The 18,491-nt window shown below is 55.1% G+C and overlaps 1 protein-coding gene across 1 annotated transcript; it reads right to left on the reverse strand.

The window, feature by feature from the left end:
• Window positions 1–4,747: 4,747 nt before the first annotated feature.
• Window positions 4,748–13,610, reverse strand: CA7 (carbonic anhydrase 7). The gene is made up of 7 exons (XM_004431690.2): window positions 13,571–13,610; window positions 10,838–11,035; window positions 7,726–7,844; window positions 6,839–6,934; window positions 6,671–6,733; window positions 6,005–6,160; window positions 4,748–5,498 (listed from the first exon to the last, which is right to left on the reverse strand). Exons 1-7 carry the CDS (start codon window positions 13,608–13,610, stop codon window positions 5,376–5,378), a joined length of 795 nt encoding a protein of 264 aa, XP_004431747.1. The 3' UTR covers window positions 4,748–5,375.
• Window positions 13,611–18,491: the final 4,881 nt, after the last annotated feature.

Below are 18,491 nucleotides of genomic sequence, written 5' to 3' on the forward strand. Positions count from 1 at the left end.
AACTTCTTCCTGGAATGTGAGACCTCCAGAGTCTGGGACCCCTGTGAACCCAGCCACACATCTCCTCTTTGTCGATACATGCTGGGTGAGAGCCAGATCTTCCTCCTCTCTGTCTGGTAAGTGTTCACTGCTGCAGAGGCTTCTGTGCCTCTGTTGGGATGCCCACTCCTTTCCCCTCTTCCAGGAAGCCCTCTTAGACTAACCAAGTCTCCTCAACCAAGCCGGGACCCTTCTCCAGGGTACTACCATCTTCCCTCACTCTGGACAGGCTCTTGTGGTCAGTTCTTTGCTGAGGGTTTTGGCTTTTCTCCCAGTGGAACAGCCAAGGTCCTGCAGAGTGGCTGGGGCAGGGCCAGCCAGGTTGGAGCGTGGTGGGAGGTTAGGGAGGTTTCCTGGAGGAGGAAGGCCCTGACAGAGGGAGCCAAATTGGCATCAAATGTTCTGAGGACAGAGGCTTGGAGCAGATCTGACTCCTTCCTGCCACCACCTTGCCTGCTACCGGTCCTGCCAGAGGGCCTGTTTGGACATCTTGCTAGCAGATGGCCCTGCAAAGGGTGACATCCGTTTCGGGCTGCACTATCCAATGCAGTAGCCACTGGCCACATGTGCTCTTGGGCACTTGAAATGCGGCTAGTCGAATCGAAATGTGCTGTATGTGTAAAATACATGCTGAATTTCAAAAATTTAGCATAAAAAATAATGTAGAATATCTCATTAATTTCTTATATTGATGACGTGCTGAGATGATAGTATATTTTGGTTTTTTGGGGGTTTTTGTTTGTTTGTTTGTTTTTTTATAATTTTATTTATTTATTTTTTTCCCCCAAAGCGCCAGTAGATAGTTGTATGTCATAGCTGCACGTCCTTCTAGTTGCTGTATGTGGGACACGGCCTCAGCATGGCCAGAGAAGCGGTGAGTCAGTGCATGCCCAGGATCCGAACCTGGGCCGCCAGCAGCGGAGCGCACGCACTTAACCGCTAAGCCATGGGGCCGGCCCTGATAGTATATTTCGGATATAACTGAGTTAAATAAAATGTATTATTCAAATTGAATATTCTTGTTTCTTTTTTTCTTATTTTTGTGAGGAATATCAGCCCTGAGCTAACATCCATGCTAATCCTCCTCTTTTTGCTGAGGAAGACTGGCTCTGAGCTAACATCTATTGCCAGTCTTCCTCCTTTTTTTTTCCCCAAAGCCCCAGTAGATAGTTAATTTTATTTATTTGGTTTTTTCCCCCAAAGCCCCAGTAGATAGTTGTATGTCATAGTTGCACATCCTTCTAGTTGCTGTATGTGGGACGCGGCCTCAGCACGGCCAGAGAAGCAGTGCGTCGGTGAACGCCCGGGATCCGAACACGGACCGCCAGTAGCGGAGCGCGTGCACTTAGCTGCTAAGCCACGGGGCCGACCCTACTTGTTTCTTTTTATCTTTCAAAATAGAGCTACTAGAAAATTAAAAATTATATATGTGGCTCACATGATGTCATTTCTGCTTTACAGAGGAGGCCAGAAGCTTCAAAAGGCTTAAGTGACAGGTGGTGCAAAGCCCAGGTGTGAAGGCGGGTGCATCTGCCCTAGAGTTTGTGAGCAGAGAAGACTCCAGAAGGGATGCATTCCCCAGGCCCTGCCTCTGGCTGCAGGACAAATACCAGAACCTTCCATGCTCAGAGTCACGTTCCTTGGCATGAGTTCCTTGGCATGGCAGAGTCTCCTTGGCATCTTGACAGCCAGAAGTACATTCTGCCTTTGACGGTGAGCTCAGAGTTGACGCTGTGACCCACGGACACAGGAGGCTCCCAAGATGCCCAGGCTGGGCGGATACTCTCGTCGGACCTCCCGCCCCACCCGAGGCCAGCTCCAGCTGCAGCTGATAAGCCTCTGTCCTGCTCCAGGCCCTATTAGCTTGGACATCAGTATGGTCCCCTCCCAGACATCAACTCTGTCAGCAACTCTATCAGGATACCTTGTAACCTCCGCCTCAGGCCGATCTTTGTCTCTATCCCCAACCCTTGCTCAGGCCACAGACCACTCTGTCCACAGACGAGCACCTTGGCAGGTAGGTGTCATTGGCCAGCCCTAAGGGGACCCTTGCGCCCTCCGACCACCCAGGCCTCTGCAGCAGCAGCAGCTGTAGAGGTAACCACGGGGTTGGGAGCAAGTCTTCTGCAGGCAGAGCTGCAGGGGGCTGGGTCTTCACAGCCACCCCATCTCCTGAGGCCCACCCCAGAGAAAGCAGATGCTCTGAGGCCCAGGGTCTGGCTTTGGAGGGAAGCCTGTGCCCTTAGCCTGGGCACAGACTCAGCATGCTATGGCCACTGGCCTGGGCTACCAGCCCAGATCTCTTCAAGGGTCCCCCTGGCTGCCGTGGGATCTTGGGAGCAAGCAGAGCCCATCTTGTCTTGAGTGCCCCAAATGTGCCCAGCATCAGCTCTAGGAGGCAAGTGTGCCCTGGGCGAGGATTCAGGAGGCAGTCCTGGGTCCTTCGAGGCCAGGTTTGCTGGAAGCATTTGGGATCCAGCTGGGGCATCACATTTGGATGTAATAGGGTCAAATCTTGGGCTGTGATTATACCATAAGGAGGCCACTTTTGGTTTTAAAATAGTTTTAAATTAAAAAAATGAATTAAGGGGAAGGATTTAAGGAGTGAGGATTCTTGGCAGCCTTGGGATAATTATTATAAAACCAGCTCCCATTTTTCAAGTCCTCTGTGGTGCCAGGCAGCTAGTGCCACCATCCCTGGGAGGGGCTGGCCAAGGTCCCTGGCATAGCCAGCAGCATCAGGCCTGTTGTACCAAATCCACATGGCCACCACTGTGCCCATCCCTCCCTCCCTCTGGCTCAGAGCAGAACAGTTAAGGGACAGAAACAGGGTCAAATCCTGCCCTGCCACTTGCTTACTTAACCTCCCCTGCCTCATCATTCTCATCTGTAAATGGGGGTAATAACAGTAATAAAATGGGGGATCACAGGGAGAGAGCCATATCTGCCCCAGGCCCTTTGCCCACCTTAAGAGGCAGCATTACTAGCATTACTTCCCTGCTGCTGCCTGTCCCCAAGCTGAGCCAACACTGTCCTCCAGACACTACACTTCTCACGGTCTCCTGAAATATGGAGGGAGAAAATGGCCCATAGATCAGGCCAGGCTGTCTGCAGGGGTAAAGCTGTGTCTGGCCCCTCATCTGGGGCTAGGATGCGGTCCTGCCTCTCCTGTCCCCGACCTCAACCCACTCTAGGGACAGGTTTACTTTGAGCATAGGAGTGGAAGAGGGGTCAACAGAGCAAGCCTCTCCCCTCCCTGCTTTCTTGGGCTCGAAGCTAGAGGTCTAAGGCCCAATTCCTCCCTCTCCTCATGGCCTCACCCAAAGCCCAGGAGTACCCCGTGACCCGGGAGTGCCCTTCCAGTATAGTGACAATTACAGGAGCTCTGGCTCTCCTGTGCCTGCAGTTGGGCCTCCTTCCCGAGGGTGTTCAGATAGCCTCCGCCCATCTTTCCAACAGTCTCGACCCCGTGCCCCCTCAGCTATCTCTTTCTCCCCCTTCACAACCTAACCATTTGCTATCCTGGTTTCTCACCTCCTCTCACTCCTCCACCCCTAGCTGCTGCCTGAGGCTGCCCCGCTCCTCTGGGGCACAGTGATGGCTGGGTCTCTAAACCTTAGGCAGCTCTCCAGACTTGGGCTAGGGCTCAGGTGAGGCAAGCGAGGCCCTTAGGGTGCACATTTAGGGAGGCATGCACTCTCAGGTTGTGCAAATGTGGGGTCGGGGCCTCAGGGTGCGTGCCTTCTTAAATTTTGCACCCTAAGAGATCGCTTGCCTCAGCCCTGCCTCAGCCCCTTTCCAAACCCTCTCTCCCGGGTGTTGTAGACCCCACTCTCTGGCTTTTCTCCCACGTCTCAGCAGCTCCTCTTCAAGGTTCTATGCTAGTTCCTCCTCCAGCCATGCTGGGACCCCCTCACTCACTGTGCACCTCCCACTCCAGCCCCTCAGCCTCACCCACCACCTTGAGTCAAGATACCCCAAAACAGCCCCTCCACCCTCCACCTCTCTCTTTGGCTCAGACCCCAACATCCCGCTGCTGCCTAGCACTCCCTTCCAGGGCCCCGCAGATGCTGTGTGTCCACCCTGGTCAGCTCCTCCCCAGGGTTCCCAGTCCACAAGAAGACTCCCCTCTCCCCTCAGGGACACTCCCCAGATTCCCCTCTCCCTCCCAGACAGCCAAACACTATCTTTTGGGCTCTACCTCCTGAATCTCTTATCCAGCCCCCTGCTCCTCACCTCCATCACTCTGTCCTGGCCACTGGCCACCACCTCCTCCCTGCCACCACTCCTGCCTGCCTATCCACACTCCACAGGGATCTTCCCCTTCGCATATCTGGCCCTGTCCCTCTTCTCCTCCAGACCTTTTATGACTCCCCATTAGCCTTGATCCCACAGGGCTCCAGCCCCACCAGTTGTTTTCAGCTCCATAAACACTCTGGATTCTTCTCACCTCCAAGCTTGCACACCTGCTTTTCTCTTCTCTCTGTCTTGGAATACTGGATGGAATTTAATTTCTTCACCAGACAAGGTAGGCTCCCCCTTTCTCTGCTCTTACAGCCCCTGCCCTGCCCTGCCCTCTGTGTAACCCTCACTTGCTCAGTACCTATGTCCCTCCCAACATACTGTGCCTGACTCACCCCCTTCAGCCCCCGATGCCTAGAACCATACTTGACATAGCACAGGCATTCAAGGGGAGTTTGTTGCATGGATGAATGAATTTATTAATCAATGCATGGATGGATTGTCATGTAGGTGGCTCTGGTGGCTGGGTGGGGATGAGAGGAGATACGACATAATCTGTAGCCAGCATCTGCCCATGGCAGCAGGGGGCTGGAGGGAGAAGGCCATGTCACCTCCAGCAGGCTGGGTGCTGATTATAATGGCCTGGCAGATGTATGCATGGCAGAGGCCTGCAGAAGAGGTAACACCGAGAGGGCAGCTCTGCCCACCTCTAATTATTGCTTGAGTCTTTCTGGCAATGCCAGCTGCCTGCCCCAGAGAGCTGGGTCTCGTCCATCACAGTGTGAGCTCCGGGTGGGGCTGCTGCCACTGCCATTGGGAAGACAAGAGGAGGTTCCTAGGGGCCTTTGGAGAGCAGAGGCAGCCCCAGGCTTGGACCACGCTCAGCTCCTGTCCTTCCTGTCCCCAGGGCAGCTGAAGGGTGTCCCTGACTCCAGGGTTCCGTCAAGAAGCCTCCAGGGTGGCCAAGGAGCAAGCCAGCTGAAGGGGGGACCACAGCACCCCTCAGGCAGGGAGCCTCGGATGGTTTGGTGTCTGCTGACGTGGAAGCCCTTGGGAAGATGGTGCCCTAGTGGCCGGCTGGGCAGGAGGGCATCTCAGGCCCGGAAGGAGGCCTTGACCACACGGCCCTTCAGTGGCTGTGGCGGCCGGAAGTTGTTCACCATGTGGATCCTCTCATCATCCTCTGAGGTGAAAAGCAGGCTCCGGAATTTTTCCATCTTAAGAAGGCAGAAGAGATACTCAGGGCAGAATGTGAGTGCTGTGGTCCTCTCTGATCCCAGACATGTCATCTGGCATACCCTGCCCAGCCAGCCCTACCCACCCCTCCTCTTGCTCCGAGGGCTTGTCCTCTCTTCTCGCCATTCATTCCCTCTTTGGGACCTCAACCTTAGTTACTTACTAAAGGGCTTCTGAACCTAGACCCTGATCCACCTAGTTCCAGTTCCAACCCCATCTAGCTGTGACTTATCAGCAAATGCAGCATTCAGATTCTAACACAGCAGGGGTGGTCCCAGGATCCAGAGATCTCCACCCCCCAGCCTGTGCCTACGTCCTAATGACTAATAATCAAGGTAACTCCCAACCAAAAATCTAAACGTTTATTAGCATATGGGAGCCTTGACGGTGGGACCACAGGCTGCGGGGTGCTGGCTGGGGGAGTCACACCGCCCAGGGTGGGCTCTGAGTGCCGCATCCCTCCACTTGGAGCTCTGGGAGGACTCACCTGCCTCTCAGAGATGCTGATGGGCTCCCGGAGCACGATCCAGGTGACACTCTCGCTCAGTGGGGGCGTCGTCAGGGACCCGGGGTAGGTCCAGTAGTGCCGGCTGGCGGGCAGGAGACACTTGGGGTTGAAGCAGCTGAACTGGGCCTTGGTGCCCTGGGGCAGGGCAGGGGAACCCGGGAGTCAGCACAGACCCCCCCACTAGGACCAGACCAGCAGCCTCTCCACCCATTTCTATCAGCAGGATTTAGGTTTCTCCTTGGCCTGTTGATGCAAATTGTGGGCAAATGTCTGTGATCCCAGATGCCATCTCCCAGCCTGGGCCAGGCCCTCTCCACCCATTTGCTTGTATGTAAAAGCTGCAGCCACCATGTTCTCTCCCTTGCCGTCAGCTGCCCTTGGTGGCTCCGCTTGTCAGATGGCCATTAACATGACAAGCATCTTATCAATCCTGTATCAAGCCCAGATTGCATGCTGGGCACTCAATGAGGCCATGGACCCTGACAAAGAGGAGTCAGCTGCAGGGCTCCACAGGTGCTGACCTGCACCCTGACAAGAGTTTGCTGCCAGGTTGGAGGAGCAGATGGGCCCACTTTATGATCCAGCCTCTTCCTCCCTCCCCACCAGGCTGCTCTGAGTCAGAGGCATGGATCCCCCTCGTCTCACCTTAAACCGAACCATGTAGAGTGCATCTGTCAGACGGTTCATGCTGGGGTGCTCGTCCCCCGTCTGTCAGGGAGAGGGTAGTGTGAGCTGAGCACCCACTGTGTTCTGGCACTAGAGACAGTGCCCGGCCTCTCGTGCCCCTCCTGGCCCTGGGTAACCACCCCTCACCTCCAGGAAGACACCGACCACAGCCAGGCCATCGGGTGCGGACGCGGCCTCCCCAAAGGTGCTGTACTTCTTGGCATTCCAATGAACCAGGTGCAGCTAAGGCGGTAACAGCAGGCCAGTGTTTAGTGCCTCCAAGGGGCCATGCGAGCTCAGAGCCAGGCTTCTCTCACTCCCACCAGACTCCTGGCCCCTCTGCAGGAGGGGTAGACTCAATCTTCCCAGGCCTAGGGTCCTGAGGGGCCTAGGGGAGCCCCTAAGGGCCACAGATAGCATCCACCCTGCTCTGGGCCAAACCCTTTCCTGAGCCCCAGGGGACCAAAGAAGAATCTGGCTCAGGCCTTGCCCTCCATGAATGAACTGTGAAATAGATGATGGCCGTCCAGTGTGACACCTCCCTGAGAAGGCGGCGCCTGCAGCTGTGTCCAAAGAATAAGTAGGGGGTTATCAGATGGAACCCTTGGGGGAAGGTATTCCAGGCAGGGAGAACAGCATAAGCAAGAGCCTGGAGGCGTGAAAGAGCCAGGTGTGGGCAGGGGATTCATCACATGCAGGGCAGTATGGGGAGAGGTCAGGGAAGACGAGGCCAGGCAAGGCCAGGTCATGCAGGGCCCTGAAGGACAGGCTCAGTTCTTGAAGTGTTGTTGGCAAGGGTGTAGTGGGGCTGGATTTGCCCTTCAGAAAACTCCTTCTGGTCACACAGACTAGGACAGCAGTGGGCAGAGTTCAGGTGGAAGACTCTGTGCTGGGGTGGGTGGAGGGTGTCCCTCTCCAGGCCTCCTGGGCACTCCTCCTTGCCCTCTCCAGGGCCCCACACCAGGCACCTGTCAAGCCCCTGACCATCCAGTCCTTCCCCGGATAGTAGAGGGATCAGGTAGAGGAGGGCTTACCTCGCTGGGGAACGACTTGCCGTCCACCGTGTGCTCTGAGCCCACACTGTGCTTCTTGCCCCAGTGGAAATGGAACTGCTTGAGCCGGTAGGGCCCATCCAGGGGGCCCCCAGCCATCACTGCGGGGAGAAGTGGGGTGTGTGGCCATCGACGTGAGGGAGCCCACACCGACAGGCAGGCGGCAGTGCCAGCATCAGGGCAGTGCCCAGGAGGGGGATAAGTTTATCATCTAGAAAACTCGTTGGGCTAATTGTGCTTGAGTCAGTTCCCACCCAGTTCCCTGGGCTCTTGCTGGTTCAGGGCTGAAATATTGGCAGCTGTAGGTGGCAGAGGAGTCTGGTACTGACAGAGTAGATCTCTCCATCTGGCCATCCTCCCCGTTCCTGCCCAATTTTGCATGGAAGCTGGGACCTTGCCTCTCAGGTACCCATTATCACTAACAACAGGCCTCCCATGTCTGGAACCCTGACTCAGGGCTGCATCAGAAGGACTATTTTGTTTATCCTCATAGTAGCCCATGAGGGACAGAATCTATTATTATCTCTATTTTATAAAGAAGGAAACAAAGGTGAGGCAAGGGCAAGGCATTTGCCCAAGGTCACACAGCATGACACTGAGCCAGGATACAAGCCTGCATCTCCTTTATAAGTCCAGAGCCCAAGCCCCTAATCACCAAGGCTGCACTGCCTCTCCAGAACCTTGAGACTCTCCAGGACCTGATGCTGTCCAGAGGTCAGCTCCCCAGGGGCCCCACTCGAATAGCCAGGCCCAGGTACCTCCAATGCCCTCCCCCATGTCCTCTTTGGCAGGCCCCACTTGTGCTGGTTTTGTGACTTTCCCACCCTGATACCCGGTGAGCTGGGGCCACGCACAACGCCTCCGGGGACTGATTGAATTTCCAGCTGAAAGGGATCTGGCAGTGGAGGGAGCCCCAGCCAGGCCTGAATGTGAGCCCCTGGATCAGGTGACAGCCCTGGGCTCAGAGTTCCACCAGGCTCCTCGAGGATGGGTGACCAGGGCAGGGCCTTCCCCCGGAGAGCTCCTTGAGGAGGGGGAGGATGACAGGACAGTCCAGAGGCCCCTCATTGCTGCCCTGCCTTACCTGAGAAGCAGGGCCTGTCCATGGCAATGCTAGGTGGCTGGCAAAGGGAATCTGGGGGTAGTGGCCATGGGCAGGGGCCCCGTCAGGCTGCCCCATCCTGGGGAGGCAGGAGCAGCCAGGCCTGCAGGCTCAGCTCTCTAATATGGCCTGTGGGGGCCCACCCCTCTGAGCATGCCACAACTGGGACCCCACAGTGTGGTTTCTCAGTGAGTGAACTCCCTCTTTAACCCCTTGAGCTTGGCTTCCTTAGCCCCCTCCCTCCATCTTGACCAGAGAACACACTGCCATTCACTGGACACTATGTGTTCAGCACTCCGTGGGCATCCACCCCCACAGCGACCTTGAGGGGGACACATTGTTACCCCCATCGGACAGATGTGGGACTGAGGCTCGGAAAGGTAGGTATCCTGCCCAAGGGCACACAGCTGGTTAGTGGCAGAGGCCCAACTGTCTCACTCCAAAGCCCACCTTCTTTCCACTGGCTCCCTGCCCCCTCAGGCCTGGGCATTCTGGTAGAGGGGGGTACCCCAGCCAGGCCTGAAAGTGAGCCCCTGGATCAGTGGTCCAGAAGCATGCCCCTTTGACCCTTGCCCCTCAACAGTGGCCTTCACTAAGCTACTGATGTCTGAATAGAATCCTCAGTGCCCTCTGAAGGCTGTTTAAAAGGTACAACCATATGAAAATTTCTCCTTCATCAACTGTCATCTAGGGTCATCAAGACCCCCACGTCCCTCCTCAAAGCTCTAGGTGAGAGGCTTTTCTTAGAATTCAGTACCAGGAAATGCTGTGTCTCTCTGCTGAGGATCTGCTGGAATTCCTCCTTCTTCAAGAAGAATTATAACTGATTCTCTTTCTCTTTTTTCCTGGCTTCCCAGGGAACTCAGGACTAAGCAACCAAGATCACTCCTATCTGGCTTCCCTCCTCTTCTCTGCCCTTTGACCCTCCTCTTCTCTGCCCTTTGATTTTTCTATTTGATTTGTTTTTTTTTTTAATAATTTTACTTATTTATTTTTCCCCCAAAGCCCCAGTGGATAGTTGTATGTCATAGCTGCACATCCTTCTAGTTGCTGTATATGGGACGTGGCCCCAGCGTGGCCGGAGAAGCGGTGCGTCGGTGCGCGCCCGGGATCCAAACCCGGGCCACGAGTAGCGGAGCGTGCGCACTTAACCGCTAAGCCGCGGGGCCGGCCCTGATTTTTCTATTTGAAACTTGAGTTCCCTTGAGTGCTTTCATTGTGTGGCGGCAGGTGGGGGGAAGGTTGGGGGGACAGAGTACCAATCACTTCCTTACGCAAGAAACTCTAGCAGTTTCTCTTGAGGCCTCTGCCTCGGAATTTATCATGAAAGAACCTGGACTCTAGTCCCAGGGCAAAGAGACCTTGGAAGGAGCTCCCACAAGTTCCCGCTGGCCTCTCTCTGGCCCAAGATGGTTGGGATTGAGGTTGTGGGTACCTTGAAGAGAAGACCTGTGGAGTTGGACCAGCCTGGTTCGGGCCCTCCGCAGCTCACTGAGTCTCTACTTGCCCATCTTAGAGGTGGGTTCTCAAGAGGAATAAAAGAGCTGCCTGTGACCTTATCAAGGGGCCTGGCACACAGAACATTTCAGCTCCCTTCTGTCTCTGCTGGGCTTGGCCAGATCACACAGAGAGGAGGGCTTGACCATAGGCCACACAGCAGGTCAGTGACGGGGCAGGGAATGAAAACAAACCCGACCTAAAGCACTAAGTGGAAGACAAGGAAGGGAATTAGCATTTCTTGAGCATCTGCTATATGCCAGCACCACAAACATCACCTCAGGTTTTCATCTTTCCTCTCCACAACCCTAGAGAGGAAAATAGGGTCTTATTGCTCCCATTTTATGCCGAAGGAGACTGAGGCTCAGCTCAAGTCTTCATAGCTGGTGAGAGGTGGAGCCGTCCTTCCCCAGCGCAGCATGCTGTCCCTCCTGAGCCTGCCCAAAACAGGGTCCCCAGGGGGAGAGGTGCAAGGGTCTGGCAGGAGCCACTTACCAGTTCGGTCATCGCTGTCATTGAAGTCCACCTGGACAGAGTGGCCATTGTTGGCAATGCTGAGGGACGTGCAGGCCTCGTAGGAAAGCTCCAGTGGCTTCAGGCTGGGCGAGTACACAGCCTGGCTGGACACGATATTGATGGGTGATTGGCGGTCTCCCTGGGCAATGGGATACAGCTTGTGCCACTGTGAGGGGCCTGCAGGTGGGGACAGGGCGAGGACTCAGGCCAGGCCTGATCTCTGGGCTGCAGGCTGAGGGCACTTGTGGGGACGGTCTCCTTTCAGAGGTTAGCCCCTGCTTTGGAGCTTTGCGCTCTGGAGCTCCAATTCCAGCTCTGCCACCTCCCTCTCAACCCTCATTTCCTTGTCTGGGAAATGGCCTCACTAAAACTCACTGCCCAGAGCTGATACGAGGCCCAGAGAGTTAATGCACGGAAGAGAGCATAACACAGCTACAGACTTGGGGTGGTCCTGGCAGTAGTTGGTTCTCCCCAACCCAATACATGCTCGGAGAGGCCTCCGGCCATCCGGAGTCCCTGACCCGACCCTACCAGGTATCTGGCCTCTTCTTGCATAGTGAGCATGTTCGTGATGGTGTTTGTGATAATAATAACAAAAGCTCACATCAACTTGGCTTTGGCTCTGTGACATGCTTCTCACAACCACCTTGTGAAGTAGAAACCAGAGTGATCCCCATTTCTCAGATGAGGGAACTGAGGGCCACTCACACGTATGCCCATATACACTTGGACTCTGGTATAAACACACAGCATGTGCATGCACTGCCCCCAGCTGCCCTCCCCAGGCATGTGCCTATAGGTCCACAGAGATTTTCATGTGTGCACACATATGTGCACAGTGACCTGGGCTCACCACGCCCAGAGAGGCTAGGCCCAGCAACACATGTGAACAAACACACACACAGCTCTGTTGACTACATCTGACACACACATATACACCCTCACATACAAACACCCCCTGTTGCAAACCCAAGTCTGCACTAAGAGACTACAGCAAAACACATGCTCGTGCACGCACACACACCACGCACACACCTGCATGCACACCCACAGGCGCCCACCACCTGCCTCCCAGAGGCTCCATCTGCAGCCGAGAGGCTCGGCATCTCCCCGGGAAACATCCTGAGATGCAGCCTATTTTTAGAGCTATTGCCGGCTGGTGCTTCTCCCCGTTTTTGGCTTCTTAAGTTTTCCTGAGAAAACAGCAGCAGGTGCCGACAGAGCTGTGTCCCTATGGATGACTCAGAATCGTGGCCCAGACCCACTGGGTTATTTTTGAAGTCCTGTGAGCATGCCGCACGCCGGCACCTCTATCCTTCTGTCCTTTCCTCCCTCATTGCCCCTACACTGGATGACCCAGGTCTGCCTGGGCGAGGGGCAGTGGCCTGAGGGTGGCAGGCCCTACAGGATACTACATGCTCAGAGCTGGTGGGCAAGACGAGCAAGAAGGCCGGCGTCAGGGGCCTCTGACTCTGGGGGAAGCACCCAGAAACTGGCTCTGAGCAGGTGCTGGGGGGAGATGATCGTCTATGGGTTCTGCCAACCTGCACCTTCTCTGCCTCTCTCTCCATCTCTGCTGGTCTCTGTTGCCTTTTTCTGAATGTCTCTTTCTAGCTTTTGCATGCCCAGATCTGAGGTTCTCCCCTCCAAAATACGCTCCTGTGTCCTTGAGGTCCCAGAGGGGGCCAGAGACACCACAGCATCTCCCTAACTCCCTCTGGCTCATTGCAACCTCCTGACCCCCAGACTGTAGCCCAAGACCACCACTCACCCTCACAGAGTGACTGCCTCTCCCCAGAGAAGTAGGGAGTGTTCCTCCCACCAACACTTCTCCTTCTTCCCACCCCGACCTGCCCTGCCTGGGTTTCCTCATGGCAGCCTGGATCTCGGGTCCTCATTATTCACCTCAGCGAAAGGGGGAAACCCTTACCCCTCACGCCCACCCAGGTAAGAAGTAGCCCAAAAGGGAACCGACCTGCCCCAGACCCACCCTAAGCCGTCTGACTCCCACCTTCTGCCTCCTCTCCCTTCCTCTGCATCCTGAGGAAACTGAGGCAGGGTGGAAGAGCTATTTTCCCAGTCAGAACAGGAGGCTGATGTGGGCCACGGGTTCCCACGCCTCACACCGGGACGTGCCCAGACACCCTGCTGCATGCAGACACATGCGTGCGCCTCCAAAAGCCCGTTCTCTCTCATACCTCCCGGCACCAAAGCTCGGACACTTTCCGGGGAAACTCTCCCAGGGACACTGCGCCCTTGCCCACGCGGAGTCCAGCTCCCGGGAGGTCCGCACACACACGCCGTGCGCGCTCCCCGCACAGACACCCGCGCACAGCGCTCCGCCGCGACCGCCTCCGGCTGCCCTGGGCCACCGCCACCCCCTGCGCCGCCGGGGGTGAGTGAGTGAGCGTCTGCGCCGGGGTCGAGCGAGCGCAGCCGGCAGGGGCTGCGCGGAGGAGGCGGCAGGAGGCGCTCAGCCGCCCGGTGGCCCATTGGCGGCGGGGCCGGCTGGGGCGCAGCGCGGACTTGGCGCCAGGCGCGGGGGAGCCAGGTTTCGGGCCGGGTAGGTGGGCCGGGTTCTGGGGGCTGGACGGGAGGGGGGTCCCGGTCCGGCCTGGCAGATGAGGGGCTTGCCAGCCGGGTAAACCCGGTTGGGCGCCAGGGTCCAGGGCGAGTCCCAGCAGGTCGAAGCCAGCCGAGATCTCTGCCTACCGTCGTCCTGGCCGTAGCCCCAGCCGTGGTGGCCGGTCATGCCGCTGCCGTCCCCGAAGCCGTGCACCTGCCCGCTCGGCACAGTTCCGCTCGCCCGGGCTGCGGCTCCGGCCCCGATCGCTGCCGCGGAGCAGCCTCTTAAAGCGGCGGCGGGCGGGAGGAGCGGTTCCCGGGGGACCCGCCCCCCCCACCCCCAGCAGGGCGAAAGAAGCCGGCCCTGCCTCCCCCACGCCCCCGCCGCCCGCAGGCCAGTTGAACCCGGGATCGAGATGCAGGGTCAAGGGGACCTAAATCTCTTCCCGCACCCCCACCCCCGCCTTGGCCCGACGACTGTCCCTCTTTTCTCCAGCACGTGTACAGGCTCCAGGACAGGAGAAACCGTCCATGCTGAGGGCCGCCTCTGTTTCCCCACATCTCATCCCCTCCCTAGGCTGTCCTTGAGCGGTAAATCCTACCACCGGGGACCAGGGCTCTGGGACCTCAGTTCTTTGGGATTGGAGAGTCCCCTTTAAGCTACAAATTGCACTGACATCAAGTGTCCAGAACTGGAGCTTCCCCTGTTTGCCAAACACTGTGGCAGGTGCTGGGCCAACGTTGGGTCCTTCCTGTCGTCTAACCCTCTCAGCTACCCTACAACATTGGGTGGTACTTCCGTTAGCCCTATTTCACGGAGTAACAGACTGAGGCCTAGAGAGGTGAAGTGACTTGCCTGAGGTCATCTAGCCAGAGAGTGAGGGATTTGCTCCCAGTTTGTCTCACTTCATACACCACTCTTCACCACTTCCCCTTGGTGCTGGGGGTGAGGGGGTCCTATGGCTGTGGGGGTCCAGGAGCCCTGGGGTAGGGGGAGAGCAGGACTGGCAACCCAAACCCCTGGCCCAGACAGAACCAGAGCCTCAAAGGGGGAATGGAGAGGGGTGGCATTAACCAGTGAGCATGAAGACAGACAGACCCACAGAAACCAGCTGGCTTCCCCATGGAACCAAGTCAGAGGCCCTGCCTCCCATGCTCATTCTCTCCGTTGCTTCCTCCTTCTGTCCAGGACTCTGCCTGTCACTCTACAACCCGCTGTTTGTCCCTCCTTTCCTTGTCTCCCCATGACCTCCGGCACACCTACTGGGACCTCCACCCTGCACTCAATGTTAGTGCCAGCCTTGGCCCAACATTTTCCCACCCATGAGCCCTGGTCCTTGCTGTGCCCTCCACCTAGTATGTCCTCTGCCTTCCACCCACTGGCTCCAGCCGGGACAATCTGATTCATCTTAGGATGTGGCCTTGTGCCAAGGCTAGGGCTTGTCTCTGGCTAGGCCTCAGCTGGCAGTTTTGGGAAGACAAACAAATGGGTGGATGGAAGGAGAGACAAATGATCCCACCCAGGGGCTTGTACTCAACGGGAGTTGAAGGGCCGTTTGTACAATGTCTGCTGGTCTGACTTTGACCAGAGGAGACTATCTCAGGCCCTGCTCTTGGCTGACCTTGTGGAGGAATCTGCCATCTTGTGTGCCTGGCTCCCCTACATCTCTGTGACTGTCTCAGTTTCTCTCTCCTAGGCCCTAAACCCCAGTTCCCCAGATAGAGTTGTGGAGATTAATTGACAACTGGTTGGTTGGGCCAAGGTCAGTCAGTGACTTCCCAGCCCTGCCTAGATGCCCATTCTCTCATCCAGGAGCTGGAAGGAGCCCTTAATATAAATCTGACCCTGGGGTGGGGGCAGGGGACTCATGATAGAGATGCAGGGGGTGGCCCCCAAGACCAGCATGTGACAGAGAATGCAACATTGTCAAGGCCCCGGAAATATCATCTTCAGACCAAGAAGACAAAGGCTCGCTTTGGAACGAGACTTGCAGCCTCCGTCCATCTCCCAGAGGAGCCAGCCACCCTTCTCCTGGGGGAGTTGCAACACTCTCAGGGCCTGGGGAGAGGCCCAAATGTGTACTTCATTGACCCACTTCCCCTTCAAGTGACCCAGGCCTTTTCCATATTTATTTATAGTGTTTAAAGAAATTGGAATTACTTATATAGTTTTGAATCCAGCTTCATCTGCACAGCAACCCTGCAGGCAGATTTTCACCCCCTTTTACAAGTGAGGAAAGCAAGGCTCAGAGAAGATGAGGTAGGGTGCATAGTGAGTGACAGAGCAAGGATGAAAATCCAGGGCTGCTGAGGCCCTTATTCAACCTGTCTAAAATCGCAGGGATGGGAGGAAGCAGATTTTAAATTTGATTGTCATTTGCGTATAGATGCAAGACTGTCTCTAGAAGGACTTAAGGGAAGCTGGGGAGAGTGTTGGCTTCTGGGGAGAAGACTGGGAGACCAGAAGGGTGGGGGAGGGTGCAGAATGGGGTGGGAGGGACCGTCTTTACTGCTCACTCCTTTGTACCTTTTGAAAGAACTAAAGTGAGGATTACCTCTTTGACAACCAAATAAAAGTTGAGCCAATTCTTTCCTTCCTGCAGCCTGTCTTCAGTGCTGGAGTGCTGGGAACTCAGGCAGGTGACAGGAGCCAATGGAGTCTGCCTGTCTCAGGCAAAGCCCCAGTTGTCCCCGCAGCCCACTCAGGTCACCTTGGGAAAGTCTGTGCCTCCATTCAGGCGCCTCCTGTCTCAGTTACATGCTGTCTTTAAAGCTGAATTGCTTTTACTGCTCCGGAGTTTACTCTTTGGTCTTGCTGGCGTCAGTAGCTCCTGGATTTCACTGTTTCTGGGAGAGGGGAGCACAGGATGTGAGGGCTATTATGAAGGGCTGGGGCACGAGGGCAGGAGTAGCTTGCACAGCCACACCTCATTCATCAAGTGACTTTGACCACATCTTACTTCCCCTTTTGGAGACACAGTATCTTTGCTCTACAATGAGGTCTTGGCCGGGGATGGGGAGGGGGTGTCCCTGCCCTGCCCACCTCATGGTCCTATGAGCACTGGTTGAGACAATAGATGTCCAATGCTGCACCAACAGGCAGAATCGTGTCTGCTCTTCACTGTATGTTGTGCACTGGGCCAATGGGCCAGGCTAGAAGCCCTGTGGCCTAGAGACTTTAAGACCAAAATTAAAGTTCCTTGTACTTTTTAAAAACATTTGCACTCCAAGTGTGTGTATGTATGTCTGCACATAGTGGGATGGAATGAGCCTGGGCTGTGGACTCAGATAGACCCGGGCTAGGCTTCCAGCATCACTGGCTGTGTGACCTGGGGCAAGTTGCTTCACCTCTCTGTGCATGTTTTCTCATCTATAAGATGGGAATAGAGAGTCTAGAGGGCTAATAGGATAATTGGGTGAGGTGATGTCTGTGAGACTCCAGTACCAAAGATGTACTCCTCAGACCTAGAACCTCTGTTTTTTCTCCTTTTCCTTGTTGGGCACATTTAAAACTCCAAAAATTCCTTTTCGAATTATAGTAGTGCACCTATTCATTGTCGAAAATTTGGAAGAATCAGAAAAGCGTATACAAGAAAATTAAAACTACTGGTCATGTGACCCAAGAATCACCACTGTTAACATTTTGTGACCAAACTGCCAGGCTTTTTCGATACGTATTCACAGTACTTAAAAAACAATAAGAATCATATGTATAGCTTTGTGACCAGTTTTTTTTTTTTTTCACCTAATGCCTATGTCCAATGCTGCACCAACAGGCAGAATCGTGTCTGCTCTTCACTGTATGTTGTGCACTGGGCCAATGGGCCAGGCTAGAAGCCCTGTGGCCTAGAGACTTTAAGACCAAAATTGGACACCTAATGCTATGGTTAGCATTTTCCTGCTCAATCAGCCTTGGAGAACTTGACACTTAATAATTGCCCAGTGCTCTAGTGGACGGGTTATATCCAGTTTTCGCTTTTGTGAATAGCACTGCAGTGAACATCTTTATTGATATATCTTCGTGTGTGTGTCTGCTGATTTCCTTGGGATAAACTGCTAGAAGTGGAATTACCAAATCAGATGATATACACATTGCCAGTAGGGCATTTTAAAATGTAGAAAGTATGGTGGAAGTAGTTTCAGAAATTTATTCTTTCATTCTACAAGCATTTAGTGAAGACTATTCAATGCCAAGTGCTGCGCCAGGCATGGGTGATAGAACTGTGAACATTACAGACCCACAGCTGCCTCCGGGGAGGGTTGGGGGAGAGAGGGAAGAGATTGGCCAATGAGCACCAGGGTGAGAAGGGCTAGGATGGGGAAGTGCAGGCAGGGAGGGCTAGTGGCCGAGGCCTGGGAGGGTGGACTGGGTTGTGACTCATTCTTCCCAGCTGGTTTCCCACAGACTATAAGCTCTCCCAGGGCAGAGCTCGCCCCAAACTTCCTGGGAGCCCAAGGATCCAGTCTCCCCCAGCCTCCCATCCAGTCTCTCTCCCTCATAATAGACCTGAGCTGGGGTCTGGCCAGATCTGTTGGGGTGTTTGTTTCTAATCCCTGTACCACCTTTTAAGGGCTTTGAGACTTTGGAGTTTTACTCATCTCTCCAAGCCTCTGCTCTCCTCTCTATAAAATGGAGTAAGCAACAGTATCTATTGCATTGGGTGAACACAAATGAGCACAAAATGGGGTGATGCACATCAAGGGCCTGCCTAGCATATAAATTCTCAGTAAATGGGAGTAGTATTGGGGTTATGGGGCTCAGTTTTCCCACTTGTTCAGTGGGAGCTTGGCCCAGATCAGTGGGTCTCAAACTTGAGACTGCATCAGAATTACCTGGAGGCTTATTAAAACAGTTTCCTGGGCCTCATCCCAGAGTTTCTTATTCAGCCAGTCTAGGATGGGGCTGAGAATTTGCATTTCTAACAAGTTCCCAGATGATGTTGATGCTGCTGGTCCAGGACCACACTTTGAAAACCAATGGCTTAAATGAATGCAGCCATGATTTCCTGGTCTGATGCCTGATTCTCTGTCCTCTACAATAGGAAACTCATCAGTGGGCCCTGAGTTC

Source organism: Ceratotherium simum, chromosome 30, assembly GCF_057802395.1.
Source record: "Ceratotherium simum simum isolate JZ-2026a chromosome 30, ASM5780239v1, whole genome shotgun sequence".
NCBI classification, from domain to species: Eukaryota; Metazoa; Chordata; class Mammalia; order Perissodactyla; family Rhinocerotidae; genus Ceratotherium; species Ceratotherium simum.